Source organism: Pseudorca crassidens, chromosome 15, assembly GCF_039906515.1.
Source record: "Pseudorca crassidens isolate mPseCra1 chromosome 15, mPseCra1.hap1, whole genome shotgun sequence".
Lineage (NCBI taxonomy): Eukaryota > Metazoa > Chordata > Mammalia > Artiodactyla > Delphinidae > Pseudorca > Pseudorca crassidens.
In genome coordinates, this window is record NC_090310.1 from 3,511,173 (window position 1) to 3,531,581 (window position 20,409).

The 20,409-nt window shown below is 45.3% G+C and overlaps 2 protein-coding genes across 2 annotated transcripts in view; both read right to left on the bottom strand.

The window, feature by feature from the left end:
* The window catches only part of RADIL (Rap associating with DIL domain), a 56,791-nt gene that overhangs the window by 30,895 nt on the left and 5,487 nt on the right, over positions 1-20,409 (bottom strand). The gene's annotated exons all lie outside the window — the stretch shown is intronic.
* On the bottom strand, positions 12,235-16,586 carry PAPOLB (poly(A) polymerase beta). Its single transcript, XM_067705389.1, is given in 2 exon segments — positions 12,235-14,510; positions 14,512-16,586. Coding segments are annotated over 2 exon segments (1,905 nt in total). The 5' UTR covers positions 16,381-16,586; the 3' UTR covers positions 12,235-14,474.

Here is a 20,409-nt window from a genome sequence, read left to right on the forward strand (position 1 = left end):
ATGGACTCTTCTAAAAGCAAGAATAAGCCAAAAAAAACCCAAAAAACAAAAAGCCAGACACAAAAAGGTACCCATAATACGATTCCATTTATAGGAAATTTACTTAGAGCCAAAACTGGACTATGGTTTTAGAAGTCAGAGAGGTTGGCTCAATGGCCAAGGACCAGAAGGGGGTGTGAGGGAGGCTGCAGGTGTCCTGATAATGTTCTAGTTCTTGCCACACAGGTGCACTCGTCTTCTGAAAACTCGTTGAGCTGTACCCTCACAATGTGGGCACGCTTCTGTCTGTACGCTATTTTTCAATGCAAATTTTCCTTTTAAAGAAGAGGACGTCAGATGTTAAGATTACCGTACACAAATTATAAGATCATGCAGTTTAAAGAGATAAAACATGTTTAAAGAGATAAACATGTTTAAAGAGATAAAGCATGTTTAAAGAGATAAAACATGCCTTGAAATATATGTAGAGAACAGGAAATCGTAAACAATAACATCAGCTTTGAAAAATAACCAATTAGAACTTCTAGAAACGAAACAATACAGTAACAGAAAGTATGCAGCATATCAGACACAACGGAAAAGAGAATCAGTGAACTAAAAGGCAAGTCTAAAATGTCTAAGATGTGGTATAAAGTGACCAAAAAAGGAAGAACAAAGGAGACACGAAAGACATTAGGAGACAGGGAAGAGAGAGCGAGAGGCCTCACACACGTTGAAAGACAGCTCTGGGGGACTCCCTGGCAGGCCAGTGGTCAGGACTCAGGGCTTTTACTGCTGAGGGCCCGGGTTCAAGCCCTGGTTGGGGACTTAAGATCCCACAAGCCATGCAGCACGGCCAGGAAAAAAAAAAAAGACGGCTCTGGGAGGAAAGAGGGCAAAGGCAATATCTGAAAAGAAAATACGAGAGCATTTTTCAAAACTGACTGAAGAAACCAATTGGCAGTCTCATGAAGTCCAATAAAAGAAAGAAGAGAGACATCACAAGAGAACTACTGACCAATATCCCTTATGTATAGAGATGTAAAAGTCTCCAAGATAGTAGCAAACCATGTTCAAGTGGGATTTATCCCAGGAATGCAAGAGTGATCTAACAGTCAACAGTCAATCACTGTAATATACTGTATTGATACAATAAAAGACCAACATGACATGGCCAGGTACTAAATGCTACTGGATTATACACTTTAAAATTGTTAATTTTATGTGAATTTTATTTCCATTTTAAAAATCAGCCCATAGGGCTTCCCTGGTGGCGCAGTGGCTGAGAGTCCGCCTGCCAATGCAGGGGACACGGGTTCGTGCCCCGGTCTGGGAGGATCCCACATGCCGCGGAGCGGCTGGGCCCGTGAGCCATGGCCGCTGAGCCTGCGCGTCCGGAGCCTGTGCTCCGCAATGGGAGAGGCCACAGCAGTGAGAGGCCCGTGTACCGCAAAAAAAAAAAAAAAAAAGTCAGGCTTTAAAGACCCTAATGTGAAAGGCAAAACTATCAAGCTTTCATAAGAGAACGCAGGGACTATCTCTACAGCCTCAGAGGCAGGGACGGATCCCTTATACGAGACAAAACCAAAACAGAATCAAAAGCATTGACCATAAAGAAGAGAATCAACAACGTCAACTATATGAACAATTTTATTCATCAAAAGACACGATAAGTAGAGTTTAGAAAATCAACTCACAGACTGGGAGGAAATCATTATCATTATAACACGTATTACTGATAAAAGACCAGAATCTAGGGACTTCCCTGGTGGTCCAGTGGGTAAGACTCCTCGCTCCCAATGCAAGGGGCCCAGGTTCAATCCCTGGTCGGGGAACAAGATCCCACACGCCGCATGCGTGCCGCAACTAAGAGTTTGCAGGCCGCAACTAAGAAGTCCGAATGCCGCGACTAAGAAGCCCGAATGCCGCAACTAAGACCGGCACAGCCTAAATAAATAAATATTTTTAAAAATATATTTTTAAAAAAGACTAGAATCTAGAATAAAGAATGCCCACAAATCATTAAGAAAAAGACGAAACAATAGAAAATGCAGCAGAGCAGACCAGGCACTTGACGCTTGCAGTGGAATGGTAAAGTAGGAAGCTCTTTGACCCCATCAGGTAAAGTAGAAATATGCACCCTCAGTGTCCAGCAATATCCCTACCAGGTGTGCACCCCTGAGGGACTTGTACGCTTAGGGACCAGGGTGCTCTGAGCTGCACGATTCCCAGACCCATTTGCAGAGCTGCTCAGCATCACTGCACCCACGTGGCAGGACACGGCTCCAAGCAGCACGGGCGGGAGCCCCACGAGCACGACACGAAGGAGACGTAAATCCACCCACATAACTCAAAACAGGCAAAGGGAAACTCGTAGGCAAAAATGCACAGGTGATAACACTAACAGGAAACTGAGAAAACAGTCATTACGAAGTCAGGATGGTGGCTCCTTCCGAGGGGGAGGGGGAGGGAGAGGGTGGAGCTCAGGGTGACCCCGCGGGGACAGCGAGGCTCTGGTCGGCGGCTTGCTTGGTAATGACCTGCCGACCCAAGCAGGTGGGTCTTCTGCCCTTTCCTGCACACGGTCCCTTCTACAGTTACATACCCGTCCACAGCCTCACGACCCGCCGCCACACCTGTCCAGGGGGAGGGCGCCCTGAGGACACGCCGGGTGGGGACCGGAGCCCCCTGCCCATCCCGCCGAGGGCTCTGCCGCCTGGAAGTGGCCACAGGCTGTTGTGGCCCCTGAGTTCCGACCAGCAATAAGGACACTGCCTACAGCAGCCGCTCTGAAAGTTGGATGCTGCCGGGAGGAGGCGCCCCGAGTGGCCGCTGCCCGCTGCCAGCTCTGCAGCTCCATTTCCACCCGGCCCTGTCCCCCCAGCACAAATCCTTGTCCGCCACCCACGGAGCTGCCCGAGGTCCGCCTTCCCGCCAGTGGCCCAGGGGTTCAAGTCCCGGGCAAAATGCAGATGTCCTAGGCTTCCCAAGCCTCCTCTCCATGGGCCTGGAAGAGAGCCACGAACACCTCCAAGGGGACCGCGTCCCCTCCGCACCCTCCGTACTCCGCCCGTGACATCTTATTTCTTAAGCTGGGTCACGGGTGCGCAAACAGTTCATTACACTACGCTGTATCTATTTCTTGTGTGCCTGAAGTATTTCAAAATAAAGATTAGGAAAGCAATAAGAAGCAGGTACAGATGACAAACAGATGTTCGTGAACATTCCAAAATCTGCTCCACCTCACAAATACTAAAGGAAACGCAAGCTAAATAATGAGGTACACTCTCCCTTCAAATCAGCAAAGATTCTTTGGTGATGGAATCACACGACGGCGAGGGTAAGGAGAGACGGCACAGTCAGAAACTGCCCATGGGAATGTGAACTGGCATTGGGCCACCCCAATTTAAAAACAGCCAGCGGGGGGCTTCTCTGGTGGCACAGTGGTTGAGAGTCCACCTGCCGATGCAGGGGACGCGGGTTCGTGCCCCGGTCCGGGAGGATCCCACGTGCCGCGGAGCGGCTGGGCCCGTGAGCCATGGCCGCTGAGCCTGCGCGTCCGGAGCCTGTGCTCCGCAACGGGAGAGGCCACAGCGGTGAGAGGCCCACGTACCCCCCCCAAAAAAAAAAAAAAAAAAAATATATATATATATATATAAAACTATGTACATAGGTTGATTTAAATTATGTAAGAAAAGTAATGCAACAGTAAGAAAAGAATGAAAGGCACCAAAATGTTGAAAGCAATTCTCTCTAGGCGGTGACTTTACAGGTGATTTTTACTCTCTACCTAATACTTACCCTTATTTTCCAAATTTTCAATAATGAATATGTCTTATTTTCTTAAGTGGGGGGAAGTCACATTTTCAAGTACCGAGGAGCATTATTTCCGTGGTAAAACTTGGACCTTCTCCTGCCAATTAGGGCCCTAATCAGGGAAGAGCAGCCGTCTCTAGAAGGAACTAATAAGCTAATTAAGATAATGGGTAACTGAGGAGATCAAACGCTCAGACCATTTGTTAGCCAGTCACAGATGGAAACAGAGCCTTCCAGAACCATGCCAACGAGAGAGCAGTGTGGCAGAAGCAGGAACTTTCTTTAGCTGAAACCAAAGGCCCTGTGTGACTCCCCAGAGAAGCCTCGAGCCCTCCCTGGGAGAGGATCCTGGTAAACCGAGCGACACCAGCCCACCCGGCGCCCCTGCTCACAGGCCCACACGGGAGGGGCCGCCGACGCCCCTTCCCGGGTCCACCTGGAGGACCAGCTTTGTCGCGAAGGTCAGCACCCCCTGTCTCTCGCCCAGAGTGAGGAGCCTCCCTGCCCAGGAGGCTGCATCCCGAGGATGCCCGACGCCCCACTGCCCTGCAGCGAAATCCCTACGCTCGTGCAGGCTGGAAGAGACAGCCATGGAAACCGCTTTGAAAATTGGGCAAGAAGACAAGAGAAACTAGGAGAGAAAAGACCCGGAAAACACGTCAGTCCAGGAGACGCAGAACCTGGATAACAGACGAACCAGAAGGAACGATCCAAGGAGGGATGTGATTTTTCAGAACTGAAGAACATGCGTTTTTAGCTTATAAGTCTGACACACAGTAGAGGTTAAAAACGCATAAGGGGGGACTTCCCTGGTGGCACAGTGGTTAAGAATCCGCCTGCCAATGCAGGAGACATAGGTTCGAGCCCTGGTCCGGGAAGATCCCACATGCCGCAGAGCAACTAAGCCCGCGCGCCACAACTACTGAGCCCGCATGCCACAACTACTGAAGCCTGCGTGCCTAGAGCCCACGCTCCGCAACGAGAAGCCAAACCGCAATGAGAAGCCCCGCGCGCTGCAACAAAGACCGAACACGGCCAAAAATTTAAAAACGCATAAGGGGTCAAAATACGCAAACAGCAAATTTTAATAACCTTAATACGTTAAGAGAATATGGTCGTTATAAACAAATACGGTAACAGACACAACCATCACTTTTTACACAAAAAAACAAAAGTCTAGCAGAAAGGGTGCAAACACACCCCAACCGAACACACACTGTAAGTCTGCAGAATGAGGCAGCGTGAAGAAATTACCCGCGTCTCCAGAGGGAGGAGAGAGAGATTAAGTCCAAAGGAGTGAGAGTCCCAACACGCCCCAGCCTCTCCTGGAGGCACTGGGAGCTGAAAGGAATGGACTGAGGCCTCCAAAATTCTAGGAGAGAAAAGTATTTTCATCTAAAGCTCTACGCCCAGCTAAGCTATTAATCCAGCATTAAGGTGGAGCAAAGGTTTTTCAAGCAACTTCACCTCTCATGGACACTTTCCCAGGAGGCCACGGGAGGAGCTGGTCCACGTAAACCAGGTGTAAAGCGAGAACCAGGGGAAAGGGAGCAGAGACGGGGGTCTCCTCTGCAGAGACACCAGGGTGAGGACGGCTGAGAGCGGGCTCGAGAGCAACCAGCCTGACCTGAGCAGGCGGAAGGCGCCCAAACTGGATAAAACCAGCCACACACCTGAGCATCTTGAAAAGAGATACTGGCAGAGGATGGAGGAATGCTGAATTCGTGAAAAGTACCAAGAAAAAGGGCAAATAATACCAATAATTAATTCCAAAGAGACTGGAAGCTGGACTAGAAGGAAAGGTAATCTTTGTGTACACCAGGCCTCAGCTGTAAAAAGCTGTCTCTGGTCCTAAAAATGTAAACACTGATTACTAATCTAAACAAATTTACAACTGTCCTGAGAGGACAGGGCAAGGGAAGCTGATGTTTTCAAAGAGGGATGGTGAACAGAGCTGAATTCTCATCTTCATGGAAGGAGTCACTAGATCAGGCTCAAAATGTAAAAACAAAGCAGTAGTGGGATAAATGTGTTACTTTAAGCTGTGGAATTAAATGCCAAATAAGGAACAGTTCACAACTGAAACTGGCTCCCTCTGGGCAGGGCAAATTGGGAAGAGGGAAGGCTAGTGCAGGGACCTGCTGCGTCAGCATTTTTTCTTTGTTTTGTTATTTCTAATCAGCAATGAGAAAGTATCGCTTGTAACTGTGCACGTATATATAACTGGTGAAAGTAAGTTTTTAAGCGTACATACTTTTCAACCTCCTAAACGAATGAATGAATGAATGCACGCGCTTACGGTATGTATTTCATCAACTCCTAGACACACTTGAACATCTCTGAACGCATCCTGCGTTCTTGTGGAGTGTCCCAGGCAGCAGCTGTCATGTGAGAACTTGGCTATTGTTCCTGGGGGGCGAGATTCTTCAATATTTCAGCCCTTTAAGGGCCATTTGAAGAATGAATGAGCTCTGGTTGTCATGTGCAAACTTGCAGAATTTGGGGCCAACAGCTTGAGAGAAAATCCCAGGGATAACAGTGGAGCACTTTCAAGAAATGCGGCATCAGCAATATTCTTGAGGGCGCAAAGAAGGGCACCGTGTGGAGATGTGCACAGTGACAGCTCGAGTCGAAAAGAAGACTTTGAATTTATTTCACTCCTATTTATCTTTTTGTGTGTGCGTGTGCACAGAACCACTACAGATTAAAGTCCGTGTTTAAATAAATCTTCAGGTTTATTAGGGCTCTTTAGGTAAGCACAAAACTAGGAACCCCAAGTAATAATAGTAAGACATTGTGTCCTCGTTTAACTTGTACGATTTTTTATGGTAGTGGTAAGTAGGTATGGTGATCTTACAATCAGTAACATCTTTTATGTGGTGAAATATGGTATATACAGGAATATGTATTGCAAAATTGTTCTTAATGACCCCCAAATATACACAGTGCTCTGACCACACCATGGAATATTCCATAAGCCCTAGAATGAATGAATCAGAATGATAACAGATGATGTGCGGAGACTTTCAAAAGGAGTTTGTTAAGAAAAGATACAGAAAACTAAGTATGTGATCCCACTTTAAAATAATAATAACTGGGACTTCCCTGGTCACGCTGTGGTTAAGAATCCGCCTGCCGATGCAGGGGACGCGGGTTCGATCCCTGGTCCGGGAAGATCCCACATGTCACGAGGCAACTAAGCCCGTGGGCCACAACTACTGAGCCTGCGCTCCAGAGCCTCCCCACTGCAACTACTGAGCCCATACACCACAACTACTGAAGCCCCCGCGCCTAGAGCCCGTGCTCCACAGCAAGAGAAGCCACCGCAATGAGAAGCATGTGCACCACAACAAAGAGTAGCCCCCGCTCACCGCAACTAGAGAAAGCCCGCGCGCAGCAACGAAGACCCAACACAGCCAAAGATAAAATGAAATTTAAAAAAAAATAATTAAAAAAAAACTGACTAAAAGTTTGCATGTGTACATGTTTACACAGATCTGTACAGGAGCATCTGAGCACAGAAAAACTATGGAAGGTCACGGTGGGAGCAGAATTAAAGGTGACCCCATGATCTCTGCCCCTACGGTTACTCCCATGATTAAGTACATGGGCAAGAGAGATTCTGCCGGTATAATTAAGGTAACTGAGCAGTTGATCTTAAGATACAGAGAGTACCCAGTGGGCCCAACCTAATCATGTGAGTGACTTCAAAGCAGAGAGTGTTCTCCAGCTGGTCACAGAAGAAAAGGGTCTGAACAAGGGGCTCCCCCTGCTCCGATGGGAGGGGCTACAGGAAAAGGAGCTGAGAGTGGGCTCTGGTCCACAGCTCGCAAGAAAAAGAAAGGAAACAAAACATGGAGATTTCGGTCCCACAGCCCCAAAGAACTGAATTCTGCCTTGTCAGCCAAACTTTGTGGGAAAGTTGTCTACACACAGGCTTCCTCTCTTTTCTCCTATTCACCCTTCTGTATAAGCAGGAAACATTTCAGGCATCCAGAAGGGTATGAAGAACAAAATAATGCACCCGCTGCAGCCTGAAGAAATAAAGAACATTCTAGATATGGCTGAGCCTTCTCTCTCCTATCCAGAAATAACAGCTACGCCGATTTGGGGTCATAACTCCCATGTGCAGATTTATATTTTTTTTTCCATGTATTAAGTATGGCCAAGATATTATATACATACATAGTAAGTATCTCTGAAAAATATATTTAATTTGCCATTTTTTAAAAAACTGATGAAATGGTATCATACAATATGAACACACCCACTTGCTATGTGTATCTCCAGCTCATTCGTTTTCAGTGCTGTATGGTATTCCATTGCAATATATTAAAATGGACCCATTTTTCCTGTTGATCAATGAGCAAGTCAGTCTCCAAGATGGCCCCTAGTGACCTCCTGCTTTTCGAGCCCTTTTGTAGTCTCCTGCCACCGTGAATAGGGCCCGTTTAATCACAAAGACATGGTGGAAGTGGCAGTGTGACTTCCATGGTCAGGTCATGTAAGACACTGCGGCTTGTGCCTGGCTCTCTCAGATCACGTGCTGGGGTTAAGTCAGCCGTCATGCTGTGAGGACATTCAGTCAGCCCTATGGAGAGCTGAGGCCTCCTGCCAACAACCAGCATTAACGTGCCAGCCGACATCTCACATGTAAATCATCTCGGCGTTCCAGAGATTCATCAAACTTGGTCATGATGGTTTTCATATACATTTCTGGTTTGGTTTTAGTTTTCAAAATCAATATTCATAAGTGAATTTGGCTCATAACTTTTCTTTATCATGTTCCCTTTCTCTGGTTTTGATATGAAGGTGAGATTTGTTGTAAAAAAATGTTTCTTCTTTTTCTGTTTTCTGGAATAGTCTGATGTAAAATATTGGAATAATCTTGTCACTGAATATCAGTAAGAATTGGCCTGTACAACCTTCTAGGTTTTGTTTTTGTGAATTTACTTTGGTTTTGGTGGGGACATTTTCAAACTACTCATGCCATTTCTTTTCAAGGTTATAAATCCATTCAGGTTTTCTATCCTTCAGTGAGTTTGGGTAGGTTACCTTTTTCTACGAGATTGTCCATTTCGTCCAAGTTTTCAAATTTACTGCCATAAAGCTATCTATAAGATCCTTTAAATGAAACTGAAAAAAAAAAAAACCTACCGTATTTGTAGCTATATCCCCTTTTAAATTCCTAAGATCGCTTGTGTACCATCTTTAGTCTTCCTCGACAATCTTCCCGGTTTTGACTATTTTATTAGTCTTTTCAAAGAACCTACTCTTCACTTTGTTGATCCTCTGCACTGCACGTTTATTTTGTCTTTATTTTCTGCTCTGTATTATTTCCTTTCTTCTCTCACTGAATGTATATCCTTTTTAACCGAGTTCTGTAGGCACACAGCTCATCAACTGCCAGCCTTTACTCTTTTCTAGGGTAAGCATTTAAAGCCATAACCCTCCCCTTCTAAATACCACATTGGCTGCATCCCACAAGTTGCATTTTCATTACTGTTCAGTTCTAATTCACATTAAAGTGTCTTTTTTGATCCTGACTTATTTGGGAGCATTTGAATGTGCAAACGTGTGAGTTCTGTGTAATTCGCTCTACCACTGCCTTCCAACACCCATCCTCTCCTTCTCCCATCGCATAATGGTGGGGAACGGTGGTCGTGTAACCAGCTGATACAAACTACAACTTCCGGTCTCCCTCACAGGTAGGCAGGGCCTTGTGACTAAGTTCCAGTCAGTGAAAGACGAGGCAATGTCATCTTCTAGGGACTTCCAGGAAAGCTCCATAGGAGGAGGACACAGTCTGCAGGGACACCTTTGGCCTTGCCCCCTTCCTTCTTTCTTCCTGCCTTAAATGAAGATAGGATGGCTATGATGGCAGCGGTCCCGCCACCATCCTGCACCTTGAGGTGACCTTGAGGATGGAAGGCATGGACTACAATGGTGGGGCTGAAAGTGCAGAAGCCTGGGTCCCTGGGGACCAGGAAAGCTCCCCCATCAGCCCTGAACTTACTCCCTCTGTAATGTGAGAGAAAAGCACCCTGTATGGAGTTCAGTAATTGTTATCTGGCCAAATGCAATTCCTAACCCATAAAGAGGTCTTTAAGATATCACTTTGATGTTGGTTTCTTGATTACAAAATACTTCACACACACACACACACACACACGAAAGCATTTACAACTGAGACTAATAATAAAATGAACACCATTTCCTCCACCACCCAACCTGCAAAAAGTAGAACATTTCCAGTCTGCTTTCTTGCAGCTGCACCTCCCCTGCTTCTCCCCGCCTCTCTCCCTTGCTATTCTGAATTTTATTTCACATTCCCCGTTTTTCCTTTATAGTTATGCGTCACATTTTTGTCACCCTAAATTATACTGCCCTATTTTGCTTTTCTGTAAACCTTACGTAGATTGTGCCGCACTGTGTGTTTTTCTGTGACTGTCTCTCTCCCCTCAACACTATGAGACACCCTACCTCGATGCATGAAGCTTTGGTCCATTTAATCTCACAGCTTCACGCTGTCTGCTGCATGAATACACTCTCTCCACTCCCCGTTCAGGGGTATGTGGGTCATCTCGAGCTTCAGGCTATTACAAAATGCTGCCGCAACACTCCCCTACTCGTCTCCTGGTGACCCGTGGGACGGTCTTTCTAGGAAAGTGCTTCCTGACTTTTCTGGTACCATGGCATGTGAGGGAAACGATGACATCCCCATGGCACGCTGGAGGTAAACCAGAGGGTGTGTAGGGTTCTGGACACAGCGGTGGCCCACAAACTCTGGCCACCTCAAGGGATAAAGAGACTGGTAAGGTTAAACCCACCAGTGCCCCACAGTGTGGGAGTGGAGCCCCCAGGGCAGAAGGAATGGAGCACAGGGTGCGGGCACATTGGCCACACTAGACAACAGCCACCTTCTCCTGAAGGGACCAGACAGCGAGTACTCCCTCCGCCTCCTCGCCAAACCTGAATATTGTTAGGCTTCATTTTTGTAAAAGAAAAATAGCTCTGTGGTCTTAAATCCTATTTTCCTCACTAACAAGATCGAGCACCTTTCCATGTTTATTGTCCATTCTTAGTTCCTCTTCTGTGAAATACCTACGCATCTCTTTTGCCAGTTTATTGGGCTGTTTCATCTTTTCAAATAGACTTTTTTCTTCATCCTTAATATGGCCTGGATAGTAATCATTTGTTTTACGTATTATGAAATCTCCCGGCTTACAGCCTGTTTTTCAGTTTTCACTGTTCATTACTCAATACGATTAAGAGATTCTGTTCATCAGTCTCCACGGTGTGAGCTTTCTTGTGTCTTCTTTAGGAAATTCTTCTCTACGCTGTGTGTCATTGCTCCTAACTTACTGTTCTGCAGTCAGAGTACACGTTCTATGAATCAGATAACTTGAACTATGTTGAGTCTTACTTTCTGGATCTAGCATGAGGTTATTATTATTTTTTTTTTACATGTCCAAGTGCTTGAGAATAACACGCACTTTCTAATTGTTGAGTGGAAGTTTCTATAACAAATGCCCAATAGATCAGGGATGACAAATGCCAGCGGGGGGGAATGGGTGACAAATCCAGCCCTGGCCATCTGTTCACATATTGTCCAGGGCTGCTTTCACTCTACAAAGGCAGAGTTTGTATAGCCTCACAAAGCTGAAAATATTTCCTATCTGGCCCTTTACAGGAAAAGTCTGCCAAGCACTGTTGTTGTGTTCAAAACTGTTTCCCTTCTACTTGTCGTCTGCTTAGTATCAATTAATGAAAAGAGTCGTTTAAAAATCTTCTGTGACAATGACACTTTTGGCAATTTCGGTTAATCTTTGCTTTATATTGAGGTTATTTTACTAGGTGCAAAAAAAATTAAATTGGTCCCCTTTCCTGCTGCACTATTTCTTCTCTCATTAATTCAGTGGTCCCTTTTGTCCCTAGTAATTATTTTTCCTTTGAAATGTTTGGATAACATTGTTACTGTAACAGCTTTCCATTGGCCTTTTTTCCATTCTTTATGTCTTACGTTTTGGGTGTGTCTCTCATAAATAAAGAGCATACAGCTGGGCTTAGTTTTTCCATGGACTCTTGACAATCTCCAAATTTTACTCAGGAAGCTTAGTCCATTTATTATGTATATAGTGACAGATATATTTCGTTTCATTTCCACCACCTTAGATTGTATTTTCTTTCTACACCATTTTCTCTATGCTTCCCACCTCCCCGCCCCCACCTCTTTCCTGCCTTCTTTTGGATTAAGATTTTTTAACTCCATTTTTTTTGTACCACTAGTGATATGAAGTTTTAACCTTTTCATGTTTTTTCCCTATTATAACATGAATTCTAGACTTCAAGTAAGTCGAAACGTTCATCGGTGACTTTACCCACCAGAACAACAGTATGAACATCTGAACTGTTATCATCAGATTTAAACCCCTCTGCTCGCTTCTTTCTTGCTTACTTTTATTGTGTTTTTTAATGGAGAAATACATCATCTGTTTTCAAAATAGTGCTTGAAAAATACAAGGAGTACAGATACTATAAAACAAAGCAAACTCCAGTCATGAGATACTATGCACACCATATGAAAAAAATAGTCTGATATTCAGGTAACGAAAACTAGAATTAAAAAGCTCCAACTTCCCAGCTTGGTAAAACAAGTACAGTTACACGAAACATTTAATAAACTAATTTTTCGCCAATGTGTGAACAAAATGACAAGACTAAATCTGTGCGTGGCAATTTCAAGGACACAATAGCTATTCCAAATACACAGGTACTGTACACACTTCACCTGATTTTATTGTGGTGGAAGGGGACTGCACAGGTAGTGGGAACACTGTGTATTAGGCGTCAGAAAGTCATGGTGAACAGAAAGTCTCAATTACTGCACAGCCCACAACAGAAATGACTATATTCCAACTTTGGGGGAAATTATTTAAAAGGACAGGGAAAGGGTTTAAGAAGCTGCAGTTTAACGTGAAAAACGCACACGTGGTAGAAAGGAACACTGCTGGGGGACAGGAAGAATCAGCATCAGGCTATTCGGAAAACCTGTTAGGTTTGCTGTGTCCAGATTAAGAAAGACTGTTTTCATTCACCTACAACTGTTGAGAAACATGAATGTTCTGCTGCTAATTATGAGCTGTCTTTTTTGTTTTTTTTTAAAGAAAGGTTATTATTTCGAATCTTTTGCAGGATAAAACAAAAGAGTAGAAAGCTGACTAGATGTCAAGTGCTTGCTAGAAATTTCTGATGTTTCTACATGTAAGTTTTACTGATGAATTTTAGGAAGTCATTTACAAATAAAAATTGGTTTAAAATTCTTGAGAAAATGCTTTTTTGCTTACACGTTTAAATTAGAAATTAACTTTACTATAAGCAGGGATTCTGTGGAGTATACAAATCTTCTCTTACGTGGAGACCAAATGACCATCCAAGATGGATAACATGCTTCACGGGAATTATTTTCAGTAAAGCTTTACTAAAATATTAGCCATGTGGCCACAGGACTGTTGGTTTCACATCATGGTTAAGAAAATACTAGCATACTGAGTTTTCTGTGAAACGATATACAAGCATACCTTGTGCACACAAGCAAAGAGAAGGCGGTGGGGGCAGGGGACACAAAAAGCTCTTTTTCTTTTAGGGCAAATGATTAAGGACAAGAGAATATGGAGCTCTGTTAGCTCAGGACAGTATCTGCTGTTTGACGGCTGACTGTATGCACTCTGAAACAGTTCTTCAGATAAAACCAATCATTTCTTGATCCCGTCCCATCAAAACCAAACACCTACTAATTACTGTTTCAATGCCAAATATATACCCTAAGAGTTGACATTTCATTTTAAAGGGTTACAGCTCTCACAGGGACAGAGCTAGATGTACTTTATGCTTTTTCTGAAGTACAGTACACCACTGCACAATGGGAACCAATCTGAAGATTAATAATGAAGAACATCATTCAGGAAAAATCTGAAATTCACCAAGCTGAAAAATCTAAAATTTGTTCTACTGTCTAATAAAAATATAAAGTGCATCACCAGCATGGAATTCTGATACTAGTTTGTACTGCAAACTTTCCCCAACAATGCATCCAACATCAATCCAGTCCCAATGTCAGTCATGGGTACAAACATAGCTGGAGGGTTTTTTTCTCTCTTTTTCCTCTTTAAGGGCAGGAGTCCTTCGAAATAGTTAGCGTTTAACTGTGGCTGACACACAAATAATCTGACACGTTAATTAACAGTACTTCTGGCTTCACATACTAACCTGGACTTCTGATTAAGATAAGCCCAATAAAGGAAGTCATCAAATAAGCCTAACAAAGCTATTCTGAACCATGTCTAGTTTGGTGCCCTTCGTCCTCCTCCTTTAGTATTTGAAGACAGCAGGCTGAGTTGGCAGACGCTGCTTACAGACCCTTGAGATCGTTCTTCTCAGTTCAATCTGTTTTACTGAATTCTTGATAATAGGAATAAGATTTGCAGGGAGAGCAGGGATACTGAGAAGGTCTGCACTGGATGTTCCCCATGAGGCCAACAGAGAAGCTGCTGTCTGAATAGTTTCCAATTGAGTCGCACCTGTCTCTTTATGAGACCGTTCCTCTTCTGTTTTGGTTTCCTTGGTCCTTTCTTCTTTGTGACGTGACAATGTCCTCTAGACTCCTATGATAGGGTTAGCTATGTTTGCTGCTGCGCTCCCTGAAGGCCTGGGTGGATGGTTGACCAGAGGTGTTGAGGAAACAACTCTGGTGACCATGGGCTTCGGCGGTGGAGAAATAGTTGGTTGTGGGGCAGTCTGAGGGACGCTTCCGCTGGACGCGCCCCCTGGGCCGTCGCTGGGATTTGCTTGTTGTAAGGAAACTTCAGGCACCTGTACGCTGGTCACAGATGCTGCCATCACAGCCGGGGCAGGAATGCTTCTGCCCTGAGCGCTGCCAGTCACTGGGCCAGTCTTCATAGAGCCAGGAAGTGAAGACACAGACGTGCTGTCTTCACTGTCTACAGACAAGTCGAGGCTGCCGTCATCCAAAGCTGTCCATCTGACACCTTCCATCGAGTGTGTTTTCTTTTTCTGAAGCACGTGACCAGGTAGTAGTTGATGAAGTTCCTTTCTTCTCAAATGCATTGCAGCAATTTTCATATCCATCTCAAACATCTTACTATTTATCGCTTGCCTATAAACTGTATCTGTGAAAGACTGGATATCATAGGTGAGATCAATACTGAGAATGTCAGAGTTTTCTGGCTTTTTTAACACTAACCCAATCACCCACATTGTACGAAATTCTTCCCTGTCAGGATTTTCCTTGGGTGCTGGAAACGACTGAGGATTCACATGTGCCAGTGTAATAAATTCATTCTTCTCCAAGCTTCCAACCAGGATTCGGATTTTTGATTCCACCAAGCCCACCCATTCTAGATGTTGTTTTTCTGTTGGCGCACTTGCTAGAAGTACAATATAATGCTTGTACTTTTGAAAGAAGCTGGGAGCTTCAAAAAGTTTGGACCACTCTGCCTTACTCAGCAAAATCTCATGTGTAATAGCAAGCCCTTGCTTAAACTCCTCAATCATGACCATCCTTGTTGAAACAGACACGTTGTACGTGGAGTTCTGCTGTGGGTACGCTGGTGTAATTATAGGCATGAGATGGTACCTATCGCTGGGATTTACTCTTGGGTCCCAGACAGGCAAATTAAGATTCCGTTCTTCAGGCTCTTTCAGTAGCACTGGATTTGGCCATTCCCATTCAGAAAACACCAAGAAAAATTTACGTACAAGAGTTGATGCTATCGCATTTGGATAAAGCTGGCAAGTTCTTGCTACTAGCATCGCCCAGGAAACACCTCCTAGGAAACCTAATATATTGGAATAGATATTGTGGCATTTGGCCCACAACTTGATGGCTCTCAGAGTTAATCTGAAGTTGTCAATGTTTGGTACCAGATGTAAAATCTCATCGGTTACCCGGCAACCATTAAGGCTTCTTATGCACCTAATATCTAAGTTTTTAAGCAGACTGTCATCTCTTAGGTCCAAATCTTCCGGAATAGTCTGCAGTGCTAATCTTGCAAACAAAATATCAATCTCTATCCCATCAAAACACAGTTTGATAACTGGTACAAATGCCTCTTCAACAGCCCTTAAATCCTTTACTTCTTCATGTAGTTTCAATTTACCATAGAAGGAGGTGAAAAAGTCGCTTCGATCAACATGTCTTGGTGCCACGCACAACGCGTCGATATCGGCACCTTTCGTATGCACCCCTAATCTATAAGAACCGAATGTAAAGATTTTCCCTCCAACGTTTTCTATTACAGCTTGTGGAAGACTCTTGCTTTCACTGATTTCTCGTATCCATTCCTTTACCAGGTTATTTAATTTCTCCAAAATTAAAATCCTGCGCTGTAGTTCCTCTTCCTCTTCAAAAACCCCAAAGGGCTTCAGGGTTTCAATTAATTTCTGGGTAAGTATGCAGTCAGTCTCCCTGGGGGGTGCTAAACTGATGGGGGAGGAGACGCCATAGTGCTTGGGCGGCGGCGGGGTCTGTTGTGATCCCGGGGTGGTCACCGGAAACGGCATCATCTCTAGCGCTGGCCCCGCCACGCCGCGTCCCCCGCCACCGCGACCTCCGCGGCCGCCCGAGTCATGATCCGCTGAGGCGGGAGGGGCGGGGCTCCTACCAGCCCAGGTCCGACCCGCTCCCGCTCCGCTCCCGCCGCTTCAAGCGCCTCTCCGCCGTCCCCTCGGCCCCAACATGGCGCCGGGGCCCTCGCTGCTGCGTTCTAGAACGCCCACGCACGCCACGCCGCGCGCCACGCACACCGCGCGCCACGCGTGCCACGCGTGCCACGGCGCATGCGCGCGCGCAGAGCCTCACGGGGGCTGTAGTTTCCAGGTCTCCGCCGCGGCTTCTGGCCGGTGGGGGCCGGCACGGCTGCGCCCCGGGGTTCGGCCCTATTATAACTGTTTTAGACGTTTGCTCAGACCTACCGTCCAACTCCTTGCTCGCCATTCTCTACACCCCGGGTCTCCTTCCTCTCCAGTGGCATCTTCAGGTGGCCTTTGCCCTCTGGCCCATCCTTTGGAATCCCTCTATGGCAGGGTCCGTTGGTGGGAAGCAGCTCCGTGGCATCCTCCGTGGCCCGGCGCCTGGGTGGTGGGGCAGCCAGGACCGCAACTCTGGGTTCTCAGTCCTGTTCTCTCCAGCTTTGAAGGCCCCATCGGCTGACCTCTGGTTTCTGCGGTTCCGGGTGGGGAGCCTGCTGCTCGCCTGTCTTTTCTTCTCGGCGACTGTAAAAATCTCTGAAGTGTCCTGCAGTATCACCACTAGGCAGCAAGGGGTAAACTTTTCGTTTATCTTACAGAGGAAGCACTGTGATTCCTGAATCGGAAGACTGCTGCTTTCCATCCCATGCTCCCGGATGACTCTCAGGTATGTCCGTGGAGCATGTCCTCACCCCATTCTCTTGATCCTCTTCACGTGGACATGTGACAGACCTTCTCATCCCGTTCCCCGTGTCTCTCAACCCACGTTTCTGTCTGCGTGATGCCAGGTCTACCTTGTCCTCTAATTCTCTTCAGTTATATTTAGTCTGCTGTTTAAGCCATCGTTGAAGTAACCATTTACAAACTTGCATTTTTATTACTAAAAGCATTATCTTGTTCTTTTCCAAATCCTCCTTGCCTTTTGGGATGACATTCTGTTCTTTCCTGTTTTCTTTCTACCTTTTATTTCATTAAACATTTTTAAAATACTTACTCAATCTTTTATATCTAATGGTTCCAATTCCTAAGTTCTTGAGAACCTGATTCTACAGTTTGTTTTCTACTGACTCTTTTCAGGAAGCATCACTTCAAGTGTCTCGTCATTTTGGACTGTTAGCTCGTCTCTGGCCAGGCTTGGGATGCCTGTGTAGATGTCCTTCCAAAGAGGGTTTACTTTGTTTCTGTCCGATGTCCTTGTACACTATCAAATAACGTACACAGTAATTTAATTTCTTATCCAGTGATTATCCAGATCACTTAAGTAGTGCAATTTTGAACCCCAAACACCTGAGAGGAAAGGTGATTTTCAATTCTAGGAATGAGTAGTTTTTCCCACCCAGAGCCCAGGTCAAGAGAGATAATAACTCTCTGTCATCTCCTTTCACCAGGTGGCAGATTCTTCCTATTCTGTCTTTTCATTCAGTGTGTCACCTTTACAGTTTCCCAATATATGTGAGGGTCTCAGTCCCAACTTTCTACTTCCTGAGGTCTCAAGGCTCTGTGTCTCTTTCTCGGACAGCTATTAAACTTAAATTTCTTGGTTATAAAGACTGGCAAGAGCCTGTGGGGCAATGGTAGCTTCATAATCAGCTAAGATTCTAATGTTTCAAGGTCCTCATTTTGTTTTGTTTTGTTTTTTCACCCTTAGAGATTACTTTACTTTGGGGGGATATTCAGCTGTGCATCTAAAAGGAGAATTGTTATAGTTCAGCCAGCACTTCCAGGTACTTTCTATAGAAAGATCTTCTAGAATAATTAATCCCACATGTTGCCAGTACCAATTTCTCAACCTATTTCAACATAGTTTTGCATGCTTAGCATTCCAGCAGCGCAGCTGTCAGTAAGGTATTTGGTGGCCTCCATGCTGCTCAATCCAATGATCTGCACCTTTTTGACCTACAGTTGCCTCACGTTGGCCTCCACGGCACCACACTCTTTTGTTGTCTTGTACATCTCTGGCCTCCCCTTGGTCTCATTTGTTCCTCCATTACTTTGCCTCTACAGTTGGAGTTCTTCCAGTTTCCATATTAAGCCCTCAACTCTTCTCACTGTATATACATTTACTACCGGGTCATCTATCAGTTTTCACAGCTTAAATATCACCTATTAACAGCTTAATGGAAGTTTACTCTTCCGAGCTCCAGATCCATATCATCTGACATCCCACGTGCCACCTCCGTTTGGATGTCTCAAACTCAACAGTCTAAAGAGAACTCTTACTCTTCCCTCCATAACTTCTCTCTCTCTCGGTGGTCACCACTTTGGTAAATGGCGCCTCCATCTACCCAACTGCTCATGTCAGAAACCTGGGAGTCATTCTGGACACGCCCCCCACTCTTTCTCATCTTCAACATCTAGTTCATTTACGAATATCGATGATTCTACCTCCAGAATACGTTTGGGATTCATCAGCTTCTCTCTACCTGCTTCCCCATAACTCGTCCAAGCTACCATCAATTTTCACCTAGACTCCTACAATAAATTCATCTATTACTGACTTTTCAAAGTACTTTTTACCCAGTAGCCACAGTGGTCTTTTAACCCCTTCAGTGGCCTCTCATTAGTCTAAAGCCCAAAATACCTGACAACCCCCGACCGTCTCTCCAGCTTCACCTCCCACCATCTCCCCCACCCTCCAGCCACATTGCCTTTCGGTGCCTTGCATTTATTTCATTCTCTCTCATCTCTGGGTCTTTGCACAATGCTGTTCCCTCTGCCCAGAAAGCTCTTCCTGCACCACTTACTGTCTACTGCTCTTCACCTGCTTAGTTCTGTCAACTTTGAGATTGGCTTAAATTTCGTCTCCTCACAGAGAATTTCCCTAACCTCCCTGCTAAATTAGCACCTGTACTTTTCTTTCATAGAACATATCACAATTTGTAAGTCTCCGTTTTTCGAGTGCTTGTTTCTTTGTCTTTATTTGCCACTGTAGACCCTTAGCGCCATGAGAACAGGATCTATTTGTTCTGTCAGCTGCTACATACGTGATCAGTACCCGGTCAAGGACCTACCGTAGCAGCACTCAACAAATGTCTGCTGACAAATAAATGAATGAATAAGCACAACGAGAAAATTCTTTCACCTTCAAATCACTGGCTAATCAATACCCAAAAGACCCATCTCTTGAGTTTTAGTTTAGGCAGAGGGACAGTTTCAAAGCCACACACCGTGACTCTGGGGAAATCACTTCACGACTCGGTTCTCGCTGCTCGCGTCCGTCGGCTGCAGGGAGTTTCTCCGGCTGCGTGACTCCAGCACCTCACTCTCCTGCAGCTCCTTTTGATTTTAACATATTCTCAGGGGAGATTTTCGAGGGTTGGGGGCTCATACCCAATGCTTAAGGATGTGGAAGGGCCACACAAGAAAGCACGCCAGTGTCGTGGCAGCCTTTCTGGAGAAGCTGCCGTCCCGCAGTGCTTACTAAGAAATGAAACAGACATATCTATAATCCAGAAACTCCATTCCCTGGAGATGACCCCCCAGAGAACTCTGCACAGGCCCTCGAGAGGGTCATCATGCCATTGTCTGTAGTATGAAGGAGCTGGATGCAACCTGAGAGCCCATGATTAGGAGAATGGATAATGGGATATATGCAAGTGACGGGAAACTATGTCTCAAGAAAAAGCAAGGAGCTGGATTCACATGCAGCACCATGGGTAGAGCTGAATCTTAGCTGTAGAATGTTCTTAGTTAAAAACAAAGCTTCAGCTTTGATACAGTCAAATGCATCTACCTTTCCCCTGTGTTTTGCATCTCTGAAGCCTTATTTATGAAATCCTTCTTCTGGCTGTAACTTCACCTCTGACTTGCAGGTTTTCAATGCATTTGGAATAAGGATCCAACCTG